Source organism: Monopterus albus, unplaced genomic scaffold (assembly GCF_001952655.1).
Source record: "Monopterus albus unplaced genomic scaffold, M_albus_1.0 scaffold65.1, whole genome shotgun sequence".
NCBI classification, from domain to species: domain Eukaryota; kingdom Metazoa; phylum Chordata; class Actinopteri; order Synbranchiformes; family Synbranchidae; genus Monopterus; species Monopterus albus.
In genome coordinates this window covers 38,015-60,868 of record NW_018127945.1, presented here as the reverse complement: position 1 = coordinate 60,868, position 22,854 = coordinate 38,015, and the positions used below count along the sequence as shown (strand labels likewise).

General features: G+C 39.9%; 1 protein-coding gene across 1 annotated transcript in view; it reads right to left on the bottom strand.

Moving 5' to 3' along the window:
• Window positions 1-22,854, bottom strand: part of LOC109962502 (polypeptide N-acetylgalactosaminyltransferase 18-like) — a 79,832-nt gene that overhangs the window by 38,288 nt on the left and 18,690 nt on the right. The window contains exons 4-6 of the mRNA XM_020604276.1: window positions 20,901-21,086; window positions 19,879-20,016; window positions 4,326-4,421 (exon numbers count right to left, since the gene is read on the bottom strand). Of these exons, the coding sequence (XP_020459932.1) occupies window positions 4,326-4,421; window positions 19,879-20,016; window positions 20,901-21,086 (420 nt within the window). The remainder of the gene's footprint in view (window positions 1-4,325; window positions 4,422-19,878; window positions 20,017-20,900; window positions 21,087-22,854) is intronic.

Below are 22,854 nucleotides of genomic sequence, written 5' to 3'. Positions count from 1 at the left end.
AGCTACATACAGTAGCGGATACTTCAAATACATCCAAATGTCCATTGAACAAGTGTTCAGTTTGAGCAGAGACAGGACAGAAATGGATTCATCTGCAGTGTTCATCTGCTGACAGCTGATAGTTAGCATTAGAGCTGAGTGGAGCTGAGTTCAGGGTGCAGAGTAGGGTTGCTAACTTCCTGAAAAGGAAATAAAGGATGCAGCTTTTTAGCCAAGCAAAATAAAAATGTGTGCAGGTAAAAACAGTGCCTCTCTGCCATAGTGGCACCCCCAACCCAACATTCAACATGATGTGATGTACCTTTGCATTCCGTGCACCCATGTGCCCAGTCCTGCATGCCAAAAATGACAGCACAACTGCTGGCACATGGTGCGTGTTAGCTTTCCTTCACCAGATTGCGCACTTCTCAATTTTTGTAATTTGGCGCATGTCAAACAGAAAATGGATGAGCTGGGCGCAGGAGTATGTGAGCAGGTCCAGACTTTCAGTACAATCATACAGTATACAGACATCTATGGCTTAGTGTGCAGGCTGGGTAGAAAGCTGAAACACATGTTGTCTAACACATAAGGATTCATTCAGCTTCATTTAGCTGTTGTGTAGGTTTGATATCTGCTGGCTAGTTAGCTACAGAAGGTATTTCTTGTAGCTCTCTTCAACTGCTATTCCAGTGGTATAGATTGTGTTTTTCTCAGCTGTGACACCTATTTTTTAGGAAAAAACTGCAGCAAGTCAAGAATGCCTCAAGTGCAAGTATAAAGGTATTTTCACATTACAGCAGAAAAATGAGGGCATTCTGTGCAGGTTGGTACTGAGACTCGTGTAGAGGGTGCTGTACAAAATGATGCAGCTAGGATGCTAATGTTGCTAGCAGTAGATCCCCAGTGTTGTGTTTTAGAGGATCAGACTGTTTTTCTTAACAGTCTTGGAAGTGGCATGGATGTGTGCTGATATTTCACTAGCTAAATAGGATGTCTGTTTTTATCTGATCTTGACATGAGGATTGTATTATTGTATAGTTTGGGAAAATTTAGAAACATTAGTTACATATTGTAACCTGGGGCTCTATGAGTACAGGTGAAACCGGGGTGAAAAAGGCTGTGCATACACAGGTCAAGTTCAACAAAGTTTAACTTTTGGCACAACCCTGCTCTGTGCTGCGCAAGACCTACACAGTGCACCACATACACAACAATGGCAAAGCTGTTTTCCACTGTAATGTGAACATAGCTTAAATGGTTCTGGCTCTGTGTTCATGTCACAGCTGGTGCACAATTCTATAATACACGTGGGAGAGCAGAGCTTTTCTTTCTAGTAAAGGTGACATGAGGGAACATTAAATGACAATGATGGCTCTGGTCATTCACCAGCATATGTAAAGAAGTGCTAACTGAACAATTACCAATGAATTCCCTACTGCACCATCAATCTCTTACTCTCCATGTATAAGAGTCTTTCTCTCTTGCTCTCTTGTTCTCATCCTCCTCTGCATTTCCTAGGCTTCCCTCCCTTCATCTGTGTCAAGTGGTAAAGAGGGAAATTGTGGAACCTTATGCATCACTGACATTCAGCACATCATCAGGTATTCAAAGCTAAATCCATAAAGTTGTTGGACAAACACACACACATGAAAATGGAGTGATTCTGTTTAGATGGTAGAGGACTTGGAGGTTTTCAAAAGGATTGAACAAATCTGAATAAAAGAATCTGCATGAGGAGTAAGAAGGGCATGGGGTGGGGGTGGGGATTGACATTACAAAAGACATGCCACATTAATAAAGAATACAGAATAAAAACCAATAAAAGCATGATAGAAGACCAGAGAAATAGTTGAGTCTTCTATGTCAGCTATGAAATGGTTTGCTATGCATCCTCAGGTTGTGTATTTTTGATTGTCCCTTAAACATTGGCATCTTTTTGGCATTCACCAATAGGTCTGAGGTGAATCTACCAATTTCGATAGTGGAAATAGGTTTGGTGTCATTTCACCATGTGTCACTTTCAGTAGGTTTAATCATTGAGGCCTGAAATTTTATTAGGCTATTGCAAGGAGCAGCTATTTATTCCTGAATGTGTATGTGTGTGAAACATTATGTGCAAACATACTCTAGTACCTCTATGATTACTGCAGTGGTTAAAAGATGGATAATAACTTTCATTTCATTTTGTATGCCTAATGCACCTCTGATTCTAAAAACCCAAATAGCCGGAGTCTTTACAGTGATTAGTTCCCCTTTCTGATCTTGAACTGTGCAATGATATTTTGCTGCTATCTTGGCTTATCCTAGTAATGCTCTAAAATACCCCTTATCAGGGAAATGTTACAGTGCAGTGAGTAAGTTATGGAACTTTATTTTTTGTTAAGTTGTGCCATAAAAATAAGCAGATAAGCTAATAATGATGTTAATTTGTTCTTCCTTTAATATTCCAGTTTGTTACTACTGCAGCTAAATATCTGTTCACTATCACTACCTGGAGAAGCACATGCACAATTTTGAACTTGATTGTGTGTTAAAATACTGTATATGTTTTGAGACACAACCCCTCAGATTTCAACCTATTATCATCATATAACTATAACCAACTAGATAGTAGGGCAGTATTGTGCATCCTGGAGGAGGAGCATAAAACTGGCCCAGAGGACAGTGCTTGCTAAGACTGAGGGCAATCTACCCTGCCAAAGGCTGTATATGTTTACCTGCTATGTTCTTGACATGTTCTCAGTTTGAATGAGCCAAATTCATGCTGTGGATATGAAATTATTTTCACAAACTCTCTCAAGCTTTACATTAAATTTAAGCATAACTAGCACTCTCAGAATTAAGCTTTTTATTGTGAAGAGAATAAGCTCAAGACCCCTTATGGCAGTCTTGCTCATATCATAAACAAAGGAAGACAGTGAAGGAGACATAAATGTTATACAACTCAATTCCTTGACCAGCACCTGCTGATTATGCTCGCTCCAGAAAAGAGAAGATATGAAAGGGAAGAAGACAGCACAGACACACAGAAATGAAATCACAGCTGTTTTAAAAGCTGACGCCATATTGCAGAGTATGACCTAGATAGAAATTTGAATGTTTTTGATGTCGAGGCTCCGGTCAAAGCTATTAACTTTACTGACAATGGAAACGAGGCTTGGAGTGTCCTCAGAAAGCTCTGCTAGATGCCGGGCTCGGTATGAGTTTAGTTCTGATTATGAGAGCTTCTTTATGGCAGCTGGGACATATTACAGACAGTTAAATATGAATTTTTAATTTTGTCAAGCTACTAAGCATTTCAGAGCAGTGAAAAATGAAAACACACAATCACAATTCCTCTGTATTTATAGAGTTTCAGTGCCTACATTAATGGGACAATAAGTGCAGCCTTTAATGCCCTTAGAATTAAACAGCATTAAATCTGCAGTGAACTGACAGCATTGTTGATTGGCCTCAGTGACTTAAGGACTATTTTCACATATTTCAGCTGCAAAGGCATAGCAAAACAGCACATGACAAAACAGAATTATTATCGGATAGGTGCTATATTAGGTCATTGCTAGCATTTCTACTTTAATTAGCCATCTTACTTCTGTAAATCACAGGCCTATTTAAAAAGAGCTTCATTTTACTTCATTTTATGAACTCTAACACAAAACTGTATAATTTCCCGTTGACCATTTTCATCTGTGGACACAAACATGCTAATGTTGCACTGTGTCTGCTGGAAACATACAGTAAATAGGCAAGTGTTTGCCACATTGACAATAAAAAGTTAACATTAGTAATATGTCAGTGTGGTCTTTACTCTCAAGCAGCTATTACTCAAAAAGAGAGGTATAAGTCAGGTGTGCTCAGCAATGGTTCAACAAACTAAATCAAAAAAAGGGCCTTCACAATCTGAAGGATGCCTCAAATATATAGGTTTTATTCTTAAGCTTAAAAATCTCCTGACTGACAAAGAACACACAGATGTTTCTGCATAGCTGCCTTCTTCAGTGTCCCAAGTGGCCACAAAAGCATGCAAGCAAACAATACACAAACAACAAAAATCAATTCATGCATGACATAATACTTTTGTGGGCAGATGTTTAAAACTAGGACAACATACTAGGCTATGTAGCCTTTTTTTGGTGTAGAGAATAAAGAGATATTACTCAAATATCTCTGCTACTACAGTGCAACTTTTTGCAGTGCCTGCCTCCTCTAAACCCCTCATTTTAAATAACAAAGACTCTAGTCCACTTATCTACTGCTGACAACCTGAAGATCTCTCTGTGTTCAGTTGTTTGTTTTTGTGCCGTGTGTTAGAATAGAACAGAACAGAATGAGAGCCCACTGACCTGTGGTGTCATACCATGACAGAGATACATGATGGGGACATTGTCAGTGTCAGGTCCTTGGTCCAAACACAGGTCATCTCTTAGACTGTTCTTCAACTGAAAAAAGAGAGAAGAAATGAGGGGGAGAGGGAGACGTAGTACGTAAGTATGTAGTTGTGGATCTACCTGATTTAATATATCCTCAATTAGAATACAACTCTAAGAAGACAGGGCTTAACTGGTGTAGCTACATACTGTATGACTACTGATGGTAGAACACACAAAAGGGAAAAAAAGAAGGACTGCCTTTCTTACACACATCTAGCCATCCAATTTGTGGTGTTATTAAACAAACTGCTCTCCTAACTTAATGCAATTTCAGGTTGTCAGAGCTTGGCAGTCTTTCATTTATGTAAAAAAAACTGCTAAGCTCTTTATACATCTTATCACAAAAACATGGGAAAGAAAAATTTAATATTTACTAATATTGTTTCCCTTTGTCTCTTGTGATGGACCTCAGTAAACTCTTGATTTAGATCTTTGTGATTTTTTTTTTACTACATAGTTTGGTTTCTTTAGATTTCTTAAAAGCAATAGCTCAACATTTTTGAAAAGACACATTAGCTTTCTTTCTGAGAATCAGGGACCAGTCTAGCATTTTTGCATTCAGGAGATGGAGGATTACTATATTTTAGCATACAGACTGGAGACAGGAGTAACAGCTAAGCTAGCTGCTAAAAACATCCCTACCAACACTTTTAAACCTAACCTAAAACATGGTATGCCTTTCACATAACACACACAAACAGAATTATAAAAATGGCAAGTTCAGTAAGAGTTATGGCAAATAAGTCAGCTTTAGAAGTGTTGCTAAGCTGTAGTTTTTCAACTTTGGACAAAGCCAGGTTTATTGTGTCGCTTGGTCTACTTTTTTAGCCTGTTTAGCTAGGCTAAACATATCCTAACTGCAGCTCAATATTTAATGCACAGACATGAAATAGTTTTAAATGGCATAATTTAGGTGGTATACTCCTTGTTTAGGGAGGGATGCGTGTTTTGTATTAATACAGACTGAGTTGTATATTATATATTGTACTGTTTATTACTGAGCTCAGGGTAAGTTTGCTGTAGCTGTAGCAGAGAAAGCTTGGGTGAGCCACTCTCTGCACCCACCTGCCTCAAATTACCTGCTTATGTGACATGGTCCCGCTACAGCAGGTTTGAGATGGACTATGACCCTATAGCTACTGGAAAGGACCTGACAGCTGCTGCCACACAACCTTCTGGACAGCTTGAATACTGCAACAAAAACACCCACTTTCACATTTTTCTGTGCAGATATGCAATTTCAGATTGTTTCAGTACTACTATTTATGGACTGAAAATATCCAAGTTTAAATGACAAGTACTGTAAATTTCAGTTTTAACCTGTACAAGAGAAAATTGATTTATTACCAAAGCTAGGTACATTCTTTTGCATTTAGGCCTGTCTGTTTCAAAAATGTAACCCTCCTGTTATGTTGACCCATTGTAAAATTAAAACATCTAAAAACAATAGTTAAAAGTATTTTATTGGTATGAAACTTCTCCTGCTCTTAATAGGTGTAACCAACATATAAAATGAAATCATTTCACATATTTGCAACCTCCCCCTGCATGTTTATATTACAAAGATACTGTTCGGGTCAATTTGACCCTGACAACAGAGGTGTCTCATGTTAATTTATCAACATCACTTCATAAAAAGAAAAGATTTCAAAATGTAAAATAAAATAAAAAATCAATGTGAAATGTAAAAATAATGTATTTTATATGGATATCCCAGGGCCTGAAGTGGACGCCCGACATCAGGACCATCATCAAGAAGGCACAGCAGAGGATGTACTTCCTGCACCAGCTCAGGAAGTTCGACCTGCCCCAGGAGCTGCTGATACAGTTCTACAGAGGAATCATCGAGTCTGTTCTCTGCATCTCCATCATGTCTGGTTTGGCTCAGCAACCAAACAGGACAAGTATAGGCTCCCGTGAATGGTCCGGAACAATCTGTTTGAACTCCTCCCCTCTGGATGGCGTTACAGGTCACTGTGCACCAAGACAACCAGGCACAGGGACAGTTTCTTCCTCCAGGCTGTCGCTCTGATGAACACTTAACCAATGACAGTGTGACTGGACAATAACCCTTAGTGAAATACCTGTGTGTAATACATTGTACAGATTATACAAACTCGTACAGGCCTCTAGTTTACGTACTCTATTTTTATCCCTTATCCCTATTTATCTCATTTCAACAAACATTCCTTGTTGTCTGCATTGTTTACTGTCTGTTTATACTGCTTATTCTGCATTGTTTGCACTTTCTGTTGCTTGTAAATACTGCTATTTTGTTATATTACACAGCCTTATGCTGGTTTACTGTTTGCACATTGAGAGCCAATGTACCTGAGTCAAATTCCTCATATGTCCATTACACCTGGCCAATAAACTGATTCTGATTCTGATGTAGGTCTTTCCAATGTACATTACAAAAAGTTTGAACATGCATTTTTTATGAAAAATGAGTGCATTATCCTCATTGAACCATAATCTCTGAGAGGTAAAGAACAACATTGCACTAAATAGTGATTGAAATGGTTAGTAATGGTAAAATGAACCCAGGAACATCACTGCTGTTCCTGAGAAATGAACATAACAGGTGGGTTAAGTCATGTTGGTGGTAGAAGTTGTCTTCAGATGTTATGCCTATAAGGTATTTATATGAAAGGTGAATATAGGTAAACTGTGATTTTCATAAAGTGTAACATGTATAATATAAACTCCATTCCACCATAAAATAACTGGATATCAGTGGGCTATTATCAACTGTTACCAGACTGAACAGCCTTTCCTAGATTATAGTTTTTATTTAAAACAAATAAAACAAATAATAATAGCCAATAACCATTCAAATGAAAACAAAGTATATAATTATCCATGCCCATAAATATTACATTTGAAAAGGAGTAGGATTACATACAGTAGGTGGACACTTTGGGGATCCTACTACCCTTATCCTTCAACCTCAATATTTCAGCATATTTGCAGATATCATTTCCTCACACATAGTTGTTATACATACAAGTGCCCATCCAACAGTAACACAAGAACATATCATTTAAAAAAACATAATGCCCAGCTTATAATCATCAACTACAAGCATCGCAGTCCTGATTGAAATCCTGCCATTTCCTCAACCCTATACTTGTTGTGTCTGTTCTCCTCAGTGCATCAACAGAAGCATCCCCACTGATGCCCCACCTACTCAGTGTGCTGATGAGAACATACCTGCTGAAGCCTCTATCACCGTCTCCAAGCGGGTCGGACTGGCACACCGACTCCGCCTGTGTGCCAGAGCGGGTTTTTCCCTGGATTCCCTGTCTCTCCCTGCCTGTCATGTCTCCACCAGCATAATCACTCATCATTGCATCCACCTGCCAGTCGCCAGCTCCCGGTTCAGTCTCCTACATATATGCCCCTTTTCTGTTTGCTCCCCACTGGTTCATTTGTCTACACTCACATGCTCCCCTACACTCCAGCTCTCCGTTCACCAGCTTTGTGCTCTAGGCTCCCCAGCTCCAGTTCTCTGTTTCCCGACTCTGCACTCTCTAGCTCTGCATTCTCTGGTCCTCCACCTGCCTGCTGTCAGCTTCACGCTGCCTGCCTGCTTCATCCTGAACCTGCCTGTCTGTCCCATCCAGTACCTGCTCTACTTCTGTCCCGTCCAGAACCCGTCCTGCCTCTGTCCAGTCCAGAACCCGGCAAGGTTTCTGTCCTGTGGTGAGAAATCAGTAATCTCTGTCACCACCTTGACACCATCCACAACACAGTGGAGTGGTTCTATGCCAACATGGCGGCAATCATCCGAAGCAGCTCCTGGCTTTCCGCACCTCCCTGAGATCCAGCACATGTTAATCCAAGTGGAGGAGCTACAGGCTGAGAAGGAAGTCACCTTGGATGCCTGCTGGCAGTATGGGCCACACTGCAGCAACATGATCAGCTCGGGGTGAGCTGCTTCTGTGCCACCTGCCCACAGAGTGCCCACTCCTTCGTCAGGCTGGGGATGATTTCTCTCACTCTGGACCCTGAACCTGACCTGGATCCTTCCACCTCTGATTCCTCGCCCTCGCCCTGTCTGAGAACACAGTTAGTCATCTGTCCTGGTGGGCCTGGGAGGAAGAGACACAGGAGGAGGAGTCATCCCCAGCCTGTCCCAGAGCCTCAGCCCCAGTCTATCTCAGTAACCTGATCTTCTGCATATTAAATAAACTCCTTTGTGTTCCACTACCAGTGTGTGTGTGTGTCTGCATATTGGGTCCACCAGTTACCTGCCTCCTGACAATACCTAACAAAATACATCTCAGCAGTGATTCCATGATTACATGTTTCCTAATCCACTTATTTTTCTATGCTTAGAATCTACAGTATTTACAGTATATAGGCAGGTGGTTCTGTTTCTCCATCCCTGCATTTCTCTTAGTCCTATCTGTTTTTCTCACGCTGCTTTTACATTATTAATTACTCCATTATGACAAAGTAGTGCACTACACAACTCTACATTAGTGGCTAAAGTTAAGACAAATGGGACCACTGCAGGCTAATTACTGCTTGCCAGCAGAAAGTCATAGAGCCACTTTACACTAACCTTCACTTCTATGGAAGCTGCAGAGTAATATTTCCAAAAGGAAAAGTATCTGTAGATTTTGGATTGCAGGTTACTTCTTTAATTTGGCTATATTCCACAGAAAATAATAGGCTAACTGTATGGACAATCAATAAACTGTATTTGAGTGTGCCCAAAACACAAGAAAGGGTAGTCCTACTTAATGCTACAGTCATACTTTAAAAGACAAGAAAGGTTCATTTCAACTTCTATTTCCTTAGAGCCTCATCTGATTCATTTAGTAATGTTGCCTCATCAGTTGATGTATATAATTATTTGATTATTGTATAAATTATGCATGAAAAATTGAGCAAAAAATGTATTGCTGTGACACACAAGAATCTTGTGTGTTTGGCCGCCAGCACAGTCATACCCTTCAGTGTCTCTGTTTACAGGTTGTATCAGGCTATTTGAAGAGAGGGGCAGATGTTACAGCTTAACATACAAAAATTTTACTTTTAGGTCAAGACTTTTGACTCCTTACCTGACTCCAAAGGAGAGCTGCACAAGAATTCCTATATGACTAGACTGTCTGTTTATGCATAAATGGAAACTAAATATGTTGAATTTTGAAGACTAACATTCGAATTGATAATAATCATCATAATAATCACAATCATTATGATCAAATGATTCTGATTATTATGATGATTATTTAGATCTGTATTGTGGTAGAACTAAACAGCGCTACACAATAGATAGACCATATTAATGACTAGCTGGTGAGCATAGTGGGGCAGTTAGCAGCTACATGTGTGAGTCAAAGGTGAGTCAGATATTTCCCTCTGGAAACCAAAAACAGAGTTGACATAAGAGTGAATATAGGACGTTCACCAGGTGCACAAAAATATGACTGCAAATGAAGACTAATGTTGCTCTGTGTCCATTGGATGTGTAAATAGGGAAATGTTTGCCAATATGAAGTGATAATACAGTCATGGCCTAAGGTTTTGAGAATGACACAAATATTAATTTTTACAAAGTCTGCTGCCTCAGTTTTTAGGTGGCAATTTGCATATACTCCAGAATGTTATGAAGAGTGATCAGATGAATTGCAATTAATTGCAAAGTCCCTCTTGCCATAAAAATGAAGTTGATCCCCCCCCAAAAAAAACATTTCTACTGGATTTCAGCCCTGTCAACAAAAGGGCCAGCTGACTCTTTCTCTTGTTAACACAGGTGAGAGTGTTGATGAGGAAAAGGCTAGAGATCACTCTGTTATGCTGACTGAGTTAGAATAAGGGACTGGAAGCTTTAAAAGGAGGGTGGTGCTTGAAATCATTGCTCTTCCTCTGTTAACCATGGTTACCTGCAAGGAAACACATGCAGTCATCACTGCTTTGCAAAAAAGGGACTCACAAGCAAGGATGTTGCTACTAGAAAGAATGCACCTAAATCAACCATTTATCGGATCATCAAGAACTTCAAGGAGAGAGGTTTAATTGCTGTGAAGAAGGCTTCAGGGCGCCCAAGAAAGTCCAGCAGGCACCAGGACCATATCCTAATGTTGATTCAGCTGCGGGATCAGGGCACCACCATTGCAGAGCTTGCTCAGGAATGGCAGCAGGCAGGTGTGAGCGCATCTGCATGCTTAGTGAGCCGAAGACTTTTGGAGGATGGCCTAGTGTCAAGAAGGGCAGCAAAGAAGCCACTTCTCACCAGGAAAAACATCAGGGACAGACTGATATTTTGCAAAATGTACAGGGATTGGACTGCTGAGAACTGGGGTGAAGTCATTTTCTCTGATGAATCCCCTTTCTGATTGTTTAGGGTATCTGGAAAAAAGCTAGTCTGGAGAAGAAAAGGTGAGTCCTACCATCAGTCCTGTGTCATGCCAACAGTAAAGCATCCTGAGACCATTCATGTATGGGGTTGCAAGGGAGTGGGCTCACTCACAATTTTGCCTAAGAGCACAGCCATGAATAAAAAATGGTACAAAAACATCCTCTGAGAGCAACTTCTCCCAACCATCCAAGAACAGTTTGACAAACAATGCATTTTTCAGCCTGATGGAGCAACTTGCCATAAGGCAAGAGTGATAACTAAATGGCTTGTGGAACAAAACATCAAAATTTTAGGTCCATGACCAGGAAACTCCATGGACCTTAATACCATTGAGAATTTGTGGTCAATCCTCAAAGAGGTGGCTGGACATAAAAAAAACATAAATTCTGACAAACTCCAAGCATTGATTAAGCAAGAATGGGCTGCCATCAGCCAGATTGACAGCATGCCAGGGTGAATTGCAAAGGTCTTGAAAAAGAAGGGTCAACACTGACTCTTTGCAACAACTTAATGTAATTGTCAATAAAAGCCTTTGACACTTATGAAATGCCTATAATTATACTTTAGTATACCATAGTAACATCTGACAAAAAGATCTAAAAAGGCAGCAGACTTTGCGAAAATTACTATCATTCTCAAAACCTTTGGCCATGACTGTAGGCTGTGGCCATCATGGGTTTTTTTTTAGGCTACTTCAATATGCAGAAGATTTCTCTGCTGTTGTTTGGTAAAGTTAGTGAATTAAGGTAATGATGTTTATCCTGTGCCTTAAAGCTGCATTAATCTAATTTTGGCAACTAGGATGCAGAACTCTAAGCTAAGACACAAATTTCCTTCTATATTATTAGTGCAGTAACAGTTTCCTTCTTTAGCATTCAGACATAGAACAATGTTATGAACTTTGTTAAAGTCATGTTTCTATTTACCCAATAAATGTATGGTAACTGGCAAATTTCTAAAGATGTCTATGTGCTGTTTGATACTGAGCAGGTAGTGTACAATGGGTTTATCAGAGCCTTTGGTCCTTAAAACAGTCTCTAGACTCTGCTAGAAAAAAGTTGATGACAGCAGTGACACTGAATCAATCAGTAAATGTGATGCAATGAAATAAAAGAAACTAAAATGTCAGTAAAGCTTCAAGGTTTGTTAATAATGCTCTGTGGATTTGTTACAGCTGGTGATCGCTGTCACATCATACATTTTTCTCAAGGTTATAAGGTAAAAAATATTCATTAATACAGCTTTAAAAACTGATTTTGTGTAGTGGAGACTAGTTTTATTTTAGTGATAATATTTCTACAGGACTGTTATGGCTACTGTTAAAATGCTTGGGGTCAGTTTTGGTAAGAGTTCAGCTTTCTGGCTCTCACGTTCTAAACCTTTGCTTCTGCAGCATTGTAAACACTTTGTGGCAGCCATCTTAAGTCTGCCATTCAAGTGACCTTTAAGAAGAGGTGGTTTGAATAGAAATGTCTGTTTATCTATTCAGGCTTTATGGCCTGTGCCTTAGTTTGCACTATCATTCCTCATAAACATTAACAAAATACAAACACATTTTTAAAGATCAGTGGAAAGGCTTGTTCATGGCATCTTTGCTGGGTCTAGACTCAGTGAGTCCTAAAAGTGCATTATTTGGGGTTTATGATAAGTGAACAGCAAGGGAGACCTTCATTTTCTCAAAATTTGTTACACATATTTAGATTTTTTTTTCATCTGCAGAACAGTTAGTCACATCCATATGCCCTCTCGCTGTTCAGATAGATACTCTTCCTCAGTTACTGCATTTGACTGCCTCTCCATGCTCCAATGCAGCCACATCACACAGATAATTGTGAAAGGACTAATAACCTTGCTGTTGGAAACTCAAAAAAATGATTGCACAATGGTTAAAAAGTCACAAAAAGAGATAAAATAGATGCAAAACAGCTACAAACAGATGCAAAACTCCTAAACACTTAATCCCTAAAGACAGATAGAAACCATCCCAAAGACAGCAAAACTACAAAAAAAAAACAGAAACAAGAGACACAAACCAAGAAAAAGATATGCACAAAAAAATTGACAGCATAAAAGTAGGTGCAAAATGATTACAAAGTTTTTAAAAATGGTTAAAAACAGAGGCAAAACAACCACAAGAACATATAAAGGTTCAAGCTTCAAGGATTTTATTGTGAACTCACCATATGTGCAGGACATACAGAAAATTGAAATACCGTTTCTCTCTCACCTAGTATTGGGTGGCATAACATTTAGGAACTAAAATAGAGTAAAGTAGAATTAAAAAAAAAAGAACAAGAACTGGATTGATGTAATTAGGAGAAATCTAAACAGTACAGCCAATAAGCTGCCAAGTCACAAAAATTTGGAGCTGTGCAATCAGCCGAACCGACACCAACACTCACCACATACCAGCAGTTGTGACATATTTGGCGCATCTCACTTGGCACTTGGGCAAGAAAAAAAAACTAGGTGTTATGGGGCCTTGTACATGTATGTACCCACGGGCCATTGTCCCTAAATCCATGTTAGTCACAACCTGGGAAAACTGGGAAAATTATAATTCTGATGGTACTTGTGGAAAAGTCCGAGAATCTCCAGGTAGAGGACTGAAAATAGTTATTTGATCCCCTGCCGATTTTGTAGGTTTGCCCACTTACAAAGAAATGAAGGGTGCATAATTTTTGCTCCATCATCTTGTTCTAGTCTGATGACTCCTAACTTTAAATCACAGGGCAGAGGAAGTGCCCACAACTGCAGAAGGGGGCAAGAAGGAGAAACTACACATCCAAAACTCCCTTGGGGCTTGTGGATACCCTAAGTGGGCCTTCACCCAAAGCAAGGAAGAGGAACACTGTCATCCCTTATGTGGCTGGTTTATCAGAGAAGTTAAAAAGGATCTTTCACAACCACAATATCCCAGTCAACTTTAAACCAGGGAGCACCCTGCAGCAGAGACTGGTCCACCCAAAGGACAAAACACCCAGACATAAACAGAGTGATGTGGTGTATGCAATTAAGTGTAGTCAGGAGTGTAACGACTTGTACATTGGGGAAACTAAGCAGACACTTCACAAACGCATGGCCCAACACAGGAGGGCCAACTCCAGTGGACCAGAGTCAGCAGTCCACCTCCACCTGAAGGACAAAGGACATTCTTTTGAGGACAGTGAAGTCCAGATCCTCTCCAGAGAACATCACTGGTTTGAGAGAGGAGTTAAGGAAGCTATTTTTGTAAAAATAGAACACCCCTCACTAAATAGGGGTGGTGGACTAAGATTCACACTGCTGCTTTGAGTTAGGACATGTTTGTAAATGTTGGTCTAAGCATTGTATTCTTTATGGACATAAACTGGGTCTTTACTCTTACATTTTCACTAGATTTTATACATTTCCTTTTTATACCATACCTTCACCAACCTTTGTTGTTTTGCACCATGGTATTAGTTAGGGTACAGGGGGTGCCTTAGCCGGTCTCCAAACCTTAATCCTATAGAAAATCAATAGAGGGGGCTGAAACTTTGAGTTGCCAAGCAACAGCCAAGAAACCTTAAGGATTTAACATTTCTATCATATGCTTTTTGGGGATTTTTTGTTGAAATTCTGTCTTTATCCTTTAAAATAAACCTATGATAAAAATTATCGACCTTTCATTTCTTTGTAAGTGGGAAAACTTACAAAATCAGCAAGGGATCAAATAATTATTTTCCCCACTGTATTACAGTTCACCCTGTTGTTAACATGAATGTATGAACCAAATTTCAAAGCAATGTATCTAGAGGTTGTTGCTGTACCTCTGAGAAATGTACAAAAAGCTATGCTATTAAAATGGATGTAATGAAATATGACCAAGTCCAAAATTTGAAACTCTCTCTTTGGTGTCTGGGAAGGGGGGTAAAATTGGGAAGATTTGTCATGATCTCAGGGCTGAAAATTTCAGATAATTCTATGCATTTTTTTTTTTTACAATTGCTAACAAACATTTACCTATGACACTTTTTCTACACTCTTATCACTGCAATATGGCTACCTCACACAATTAACTAAATGGTTATTTTTCTGCTCTAGCCTGCTCATTAAATACAAAATCTACATTTCAAGAACCTTTAGTCAGTCACAACACAATGACTGTCAAAATACTAACTGATAGCATAACACTGCAAACCTTTCATGTTTGTGACTGTCAAAATACTAACTGATAGCATTACATAAACTGCAAACCTTTCATGTTTCAGTTCTGCCCATTTACTACAGACAATATAAAATCCATTGTTTTTATCATTTAGTTCCCTTTTACTGTAAGCCACTTTTTAGGTTGAATGATGAATGTGTGTATTTCTGGGTTCATAATATAATAATATCAATAAGTGAATGGGTTATCTTTTGTTTTTAAAATGTACTGCACAGCAGAAAAAAAAATTGTAATTGTCAGAATTGCTGCAGTAGAAGCTTTATCATTATTATTATGTGAAAGTGCTGTCAGTGATCAACAACCAACCAACCAGGCACAGGTGGGAAAAAACATATACTGTATGCACAGCCCTGCTCTGAGCTATATGATCTTCAGCCTTTGGCTACGTTCTCATCCACATCACAGCTTATGTTGCTCTTTCTATGCACTTTAGATAGAAAGCACTTTGCATGCCTTATCCATCCTGGCAGTCTCCAGCTGAGATGGCTCTGCAGCCTGCAAACAGTCCAGGACGGACATTTGGTCCTGAGGTCGATCATCATACTCTTTCCATCCCCAGGCAGGAAATTAATTCCTTAGTGGGGCTGAAGAAAGGCAAGCAGTGATGGAAGAAAAGAAGAAGCACTTGTAGAAGCATGTTGTGAAATCAAAAACAAAAAAGAACCAAACAAAACTAATGTCAAACTGGTGAAAGAGTTCAAGTTCATTACACTGTGTGGAAGTGATGTCACAGCTTGGCACAACATCTCGTGTTCAGTATTTACTTTGTATGAGCAATGCATTTCTCCAGCTTTTGTTTCATGTTAAATAAGAGACAAATGTGTAAACAGCATCCACAGATGGTATCACACCACAGCACTTGTTGTACTCTCTCCAACTGCCATCTCCTCTGAGGGTTTGTTTTTGTCAAACTTCATATCTACATCTCTCAGATGTCACTGTGGCAACGCTTTGATCACATGCACTCAGAGCTGAGCCCCCGCACATGCTCAGTGGTGTCAACAAATAACTCCACTTTCCTTGCACAGTGATTGAAGTGTTTATCGAACAACAAACACAAAAGGAGGCACAGTGTTCAGAGCTAGAGGCTCAGTTGCTGCTGCTAATGTCTGAGGAAAACCATGTCTGGATTTTTTTTCAATCAATTCATAATTTTTCTTGTCTTTTCTGCAGCTACACACTTGAAATTATGCAGAGAGTCAGTAAAGCTGTAAGAATCAGACCTTTACAACATGTACAAAGTAGGTAACAGGTTGTGGGTGATGATTATTTTAAGACTGCAGCCAAGTCAGAGGATTCAAACTGTATCTGCACAGTTCACAAGGTTTAAGTAAGACCACAATCAAAAATGATTATTAGAGAGTGGACTCAGCCAAGAAGTCCTCACTTTTATTCCTCTATCAATGGGAGCAGTCAGGATAATTCTGCTCAGCTTTCAATAGATTACAGTGATTTTTCAATTATGCAAAATCCTTCCACAGCTGTCAGCTGGAGAGAGGAATAGTCATGCTGAAATTAAGTGGCATTAAAAGGTTCACCCTTTCAATACCCCGCTGCTGTGAAGTGAAGTGAGCTCTTACTGAAAAGCATATATCTCATGTTGTATATTCAATTAGGTTCAACATTAATGGAAAAGTTAATGTTTTACAGCTTGAAACATTTGGAAAGGTTAAGTTTTAATGGGACAGTTTAGTCTTCAGGAGGTGTTTATGCCATTTCAACCCCATTTCATCTGTTATGACTGAACACAATTTTGTTTTCTATACAACTACGTTTTTTGTGGGAAACAATAGACAATGATAATTAGAGAAGAAAGTTAGAAAAATTTGGACAAGAAAAGTTAAGTATTAAAGGAAATCTGTCACAATTTGGATAAAAGGATTTTAATTTATAACCCAAATGCAGACTGAGTCACAGGGAAATGGTGGTAAAATAAGGATTTATTGCAGAATTTGATTAAACACAGGCAGGTGTTGTGACTAAAAAAAAAGCAAAACACGCTGGTGAATAAACATGTGCTGTCATGACCTGGTTTGTAGGCCATGAATGGGAATGGGCACAATTTACAATTTATAGTTTAGTATAATAAGAATCACATTTATTTGGCCTAATATGTTGCACATAGAAGGAATTTGTTTCCGGTACAGAACATTCACTAAAGAAACAAGTGAATAATGCATGAAGTGTGTAAATCAGTCACATCAGTAGCATATGTGTGGCTGAGTGTATAAATATTGTATGAGGGCAGAAATACACAAAAGCATAGCTAGCTAGCCAATGGTGGGGAGAGAGCAAAAGACCCAGCAAAGCCGCACCAAGTGACTGGACGCTGCAGCATTTAACCTCTGCAGAGCAGCAGAGTCAGGTGCTCCCAATTCATAATCAGCTCACTTCACACATGCCACTTGTAGATCACCAGAGACACACCCACACACCTAGACAAACAAGCAGACACAGTACCAAAATGCCTAAAAATGGAATTAATCATTGAGCTGACTCGTAAGACGAAGCTCTCAATTTACTGGTTGATCTACGTTTCCTACCCTCACCTATGGCCATGAACTTTGGATCATGACCGAAAGAATAAGATCGCGGATACAAGCGGCAGAAATGAGTATCCTCTGGAGAGTGGCTGGGTGCACCCTTAGGGATAGGGTGCGGAGCTCAGTCACCCGTGAGGAGCTCAGAGTAGAACCGCTGGTCCTCCACGATGAGCGGAACCAGTTGAGGTGGCTCGGACACCTGTTTACGATGCCCCCTGGACACCTCCCTGGGGAGGTATTCCAGGCATGTCCCTCTGGGAGAAGGCCTTGGGGCAGACCCAGGACACGTTGAAGAGACTATGTCTCCCGGCTGACCTGGGAATGCCTTGGGGTTCCTCCTGAGGAGCTACAGGACTTGTGTGGGGAGAGGAAAGTCTGGGAGGCTCTGCTCAGGCTACTGCCCTCGCAAACCGGTCTCGGATGAAGCGGATGAAGATGAATGAATGGATGGAATTAATCAAGCCACTCCTCTAGAAGCCTTTGATAATGACCAATGAAAGCCAAACACCAAGGAGATGCCTTCATAAACACTAAAACCAACAATGAACAAAACCAAGAAGCTAAGAAGGCAAACTGGGTGAGCAAAACCTATGTCCAGATCTGAACATGGGCCACCAGTCAGTACACACTTCCAACAATGTAAAAAAAAAACAAGTTGAGAAAACATGGGTCGTATATGAGTGCAGACCTGTTATGCTGGCAAGAAACACCGGGAACCTTTGCAACTACAGTCTGCCAGTTCATGAAAGAAAACAGCTGACTTAAATACAGTATGACATGATTACTCTCAGTGGAAAACAGGTGAGTCTAATGAACAACAGTATAGTAAAGAGAAATGAGAGCAAAGCAAGAGAGGAAGTATAACTAAACAGCACTCTGAGAGCACAAACGTCTACCGAGGTAGCTGACTGTCCCCATAATGCCATCACACCTAAAAGCAAGAATTCCATGATAGTTTGACCCTCATAATACTCCTTGACCATGAAAACCCACCACTAGCATTTGGATTTTAAATTGATATCATTATTAGTTTGAACATTTTTCAAGAAAAACTCATTTTGACTAATTGCGGTTTTCTTCAGGATCTAATTCAATAAGTGTTGAAGATACAGAGTTTCAGCTAGAATTTGATCTTAATTCTGGCTCACATCCAGAATATTACTTGAATAATACTTTGGTGTGTTTTAGATCTTATGGGGATGTTATTTTGCAATTTTTGTCCAAGCCTTGGAGGCAGGATGTATGAGGTTAGAAGCAAAAACACAGAAATTTACCCTATCTCACATTTGGATCCAAATGATGATCTGGATCACCAGCAAAATCTAATGGCCTGTTCCTTGGGCCATACCCTACAGCTCTAAAACCTTTCATTCATATCTAGTCATTACTTTTTGATTTTCACTGTGAACAATCCTATAACCACATAACCTCATTGCAGGTAATAAAGGCCTGATGAGGCAGTGTTTAAGCTGTTTTACCTCTATTTCAGTGTTCATGACATGACTATAACCAAATGATTTTTGGATGGATTTTTCAACTCAGTTTTCTGAGTTTGATCCCAGGATTTGGACTTTAAAAGGTCAGAATTCTGAGAAAAACATCAATTCAAATATATTTTTACAGTGGCCCTACCTCTTCGGTAAAGAATGAATATTGGAGTTACATTCATCAGGCTGACACAGACAGAACTCCAAATAATCCATGCTCTGTGTCTGCTGGATGTGTCAATAGGCAACTTATTACTAACAAGTGGTCCATGCCCACTTTATAAAATAGTGATATGTTAGTGCTTGTTGTGCCCCAGATACAATAGTTAATGCAGATTTAGCACAACTGTCAAAAATATTACAGTAAGTCACAACACTTTTGTTCTTTATCTAAACAAGAACACCTTATTAGTTGAAGCAGAACATTAAGAGTCTTTATAAATATTCTTTCCTTTTGGCTGAAATGTGACAGAACAAAACACATAGAAATGTGTTCACACATTTTCATAACTCCATGCTGGTAAAGCTGCCACAACCAAGGCGTATTAATTTTTTTATAAAGCCAAAGGAGTGTCTTGTTCCTATTTCATAATGAATTCAAACAGTCCTTTACTTTCTGTTTTGAGGGATTTCTGTTATCTGTAACTACCAGGAGGGACAGAGTGGGGAAGTGTAGAGTGCAGTGGCTACTTGTCTGATATAGGAGGCCACAGAAGCATGTCCACAAAGTCTGGACCCCAGCCCGCAGGTTCAGAGTAGTGTACTGTAAGTAATGAGCCCATTTTCAGGATAGCTATAAAGTCATTTACTCTAATAAAGACTACAGACTCACAATGCGCCTGAATCCAGGGAACTAAGAAGAAACTGAACTCACCACTCCATAAGCAACAGTATCAATGTAAGATCTGAGCTCAGAATAGATGTTGGACAGGAACCAGCTGAACGATCGGCACCGGAGTCTGGATCGCAGGGCTTTTCTCTCTGAGATGTCCCCAATGTTTATACCCGAATTCTACAGAAGGAAACAAAAACAGGCACATCTGAGTTTACACAGAGCATTTCACTGACAATCTAGAGTAGTCCAACAAATACAATAAGCTCTCCAATGGTGGAAGAAATAAAAAAATAAGTGCTGAATTCAGGGCCCATGGGTCCTTTCAGCACTGTCCTTAGAAAGACAATGCAAGATCTAGAAATAATAACTGAGCAGGAAGACAGTGAGAAATGTTTAAGGAGCAGTCACAGAACAAAAGGACTGGATTTCATTCAGTGAAGACACTGAATTTAAGAATCTCTTTGAAAAAAGTTTGGAAAATTAAATTAGAGTGATACAGTATAATGAAGCAGTAATGTCAAGCATCCATGCTTACTAGAAGCTGTTGTTCGAAACAAAACAATCACTGTGAAGTTATGATGTCAGACTAAGAAATTTGAAGAGGTGAATTTTTACTACTTTCTGACAATGGACTAAATTGTCATTTAATTAAAATAAATGTTAGCTGAGGTCCTGCTTTATGTAAAAGTAGATGTGAGCACCATTTCTGAAAGACCTATCCCAATTACCACCAGAACTGAATAGGCGTGCTTATGATGCTTTGAGGTCTGAGTTTTAGACAGGCAATGCTACCTGTGTAAAAAATACAGTTTATTGTTATGATAACCGTATATTGACATGGCATAGCTTTAAACTCCCTTTGGGAAGGTTTTTGGAAAATTTTCATCTCAACAGTTTGGCTGTACCTGCCTGAAACAGGGCTAACAGGCTGGCTTCAGGTGTCACAGCAGCACTTTTTAAAAATCAAAACTATCTACAGTATTCACTTTGATTAAAAGCTTATTGCTAAATAAGGATGTTCACAATTACCCCCCCCACACACACACACACATTCTGTTCACCTGCAGTGGAACATTCCAGGCCATGTAGACGTGACTCTTGTACTGGTCCATCCAGACCTCAGCCACCCTCAGAGCGTTACGACGCACGTGAGCTGTCAGGTTCTCTGTGTAGGGCTTGTGGGCACGCTCAATGTGGGCAATCCTGGAGCAGGGTAGGACCTCCACACTGCCGCCACACTGCCACACACACACACACACACACACACACACACACACACAAATGCACATACCTTAGTGACTGCAAGGAATTCCAAAAAAAAAAAACAGTATATGCATTTTTTTAAGTGCCTACATACCAGTCAAACCTGAGTCCTGACAACAGAAGGTGTACGCAGGCTTCATAAGAATCAAAAGGTATAAGATACTGAGGAAGTGAGAATGCCCGACCAGGTGAATGCATTTTTTTTAACATGCTGCTGTTTGTTGACAGGCCAGCGTCATGACAGGCCCATGAACTGTAAACTACATGTTCAGATTTGGTTCAGCATAGTTGCAACAGATGTCTTCAACCCCCTGGCATGTTTTGACAGTTATTAAGTTAATTGTAGCTCTACTGTATTACAGGTATATAAGCAAGAGCATATTACAGGTGCATGAGCTCCAAGTGTGTCCAAGATACCAGCTCACATTCAAATCCTAAAATTATTTCAATTCAAATTTTATTGTTTTAATCTCTTATTTTGAACTGATATTTTGATACTTTCATCTCTGATATTTTACGTGTATTTATTCTTCACCTGTGTCAGTGCTTTTATCTGTTAACCTTTACATAAGTGGCAGTTGAACCACTGTCAGTCACCAAACTTAGGTGATTTTAAACCTTTCAGGGCTGCTGTCTCAGCTCCCTGTACACTCTCACGACTGTGTCTCCAACCATGACAACACCATCATCATTAAATATGCTCATGACACCACCATTCTGGGGCTAAAGGGTCATAAAGACCACAGGGAGGATCATTGGGACTGAATTGCCTGCTATGGACACACTATACATGCAGTGCTGTCATAAAAGGGCAGAGAACATAATCAGGTATCCACGCCACCCAGCTCACTCTCTGCTCAGACACAAAAACTGCACCTACAGCTTCAGGCACAGCAGGATGGACAGTATCATCACACACAGAACAAGACTTTACAGCTTTTTCCCTGCCACAGTAAGACTGATGGCAAATACGAAAATGTGAGAAATGTGAGAATATATTGTATGTGCAATAACCCCTCACTACCTCACCCAGCGTAATGACATATGCAACTTCGCCATGTGAATTACTACGTGCGATGTCTGAAGTTCACTGGGGAAAATACAATTACTCTATTTTTGTGTATTGCAGTTTTAATGCTTTGTTGCCTTTATGTAACTTTTCTATTTTAAGACTAAGTGTTCTTTCTGGCTTTTGACTCCTTACCTGACTCCAAAGGAGAGCTGTACAAGAATTCCTATATGTCTAGACTGTCTGTTTATGCATAAATGGCAAATAAAAATCTTGAATTGTCAGGTTTGCTCGGCCACTCTGGCCTCTCTCACCTTCCTCACTCTGTCTCTCTTAGCCCCTGATTGCTCATATCATACACCTGCTCCTCACTCCCATAATTAGCACCAGCTGCGCTCCTTAGGCTGCCCTTATTTATACCCAGCTCACCTCTCACTCACTTGCCAGTTCGTTCACGTTCTAGCCTTCACCTCGTCTCTTTGCCTAGTACTTACTCATTTGTTGTTTTGCTTCGTTATCCCAGTACTTTTGTGTACAATAAGAATATTGTTTGGTTATTCTCTGTCTGCTCGGATTACCTGTTTCCTCCGGACCTTGGCTCCACTCTACCTTCCCAGACAGGTTGATGCACAGTCACCAAGTTTCTTCTATATCAACCCCTCTCTGCCTGTGTTTCTTCCAGCACCTACCATCATTTCATCGACCAGCTCAGGAGTGACCCACGATGCACCCCAGCCCACCTC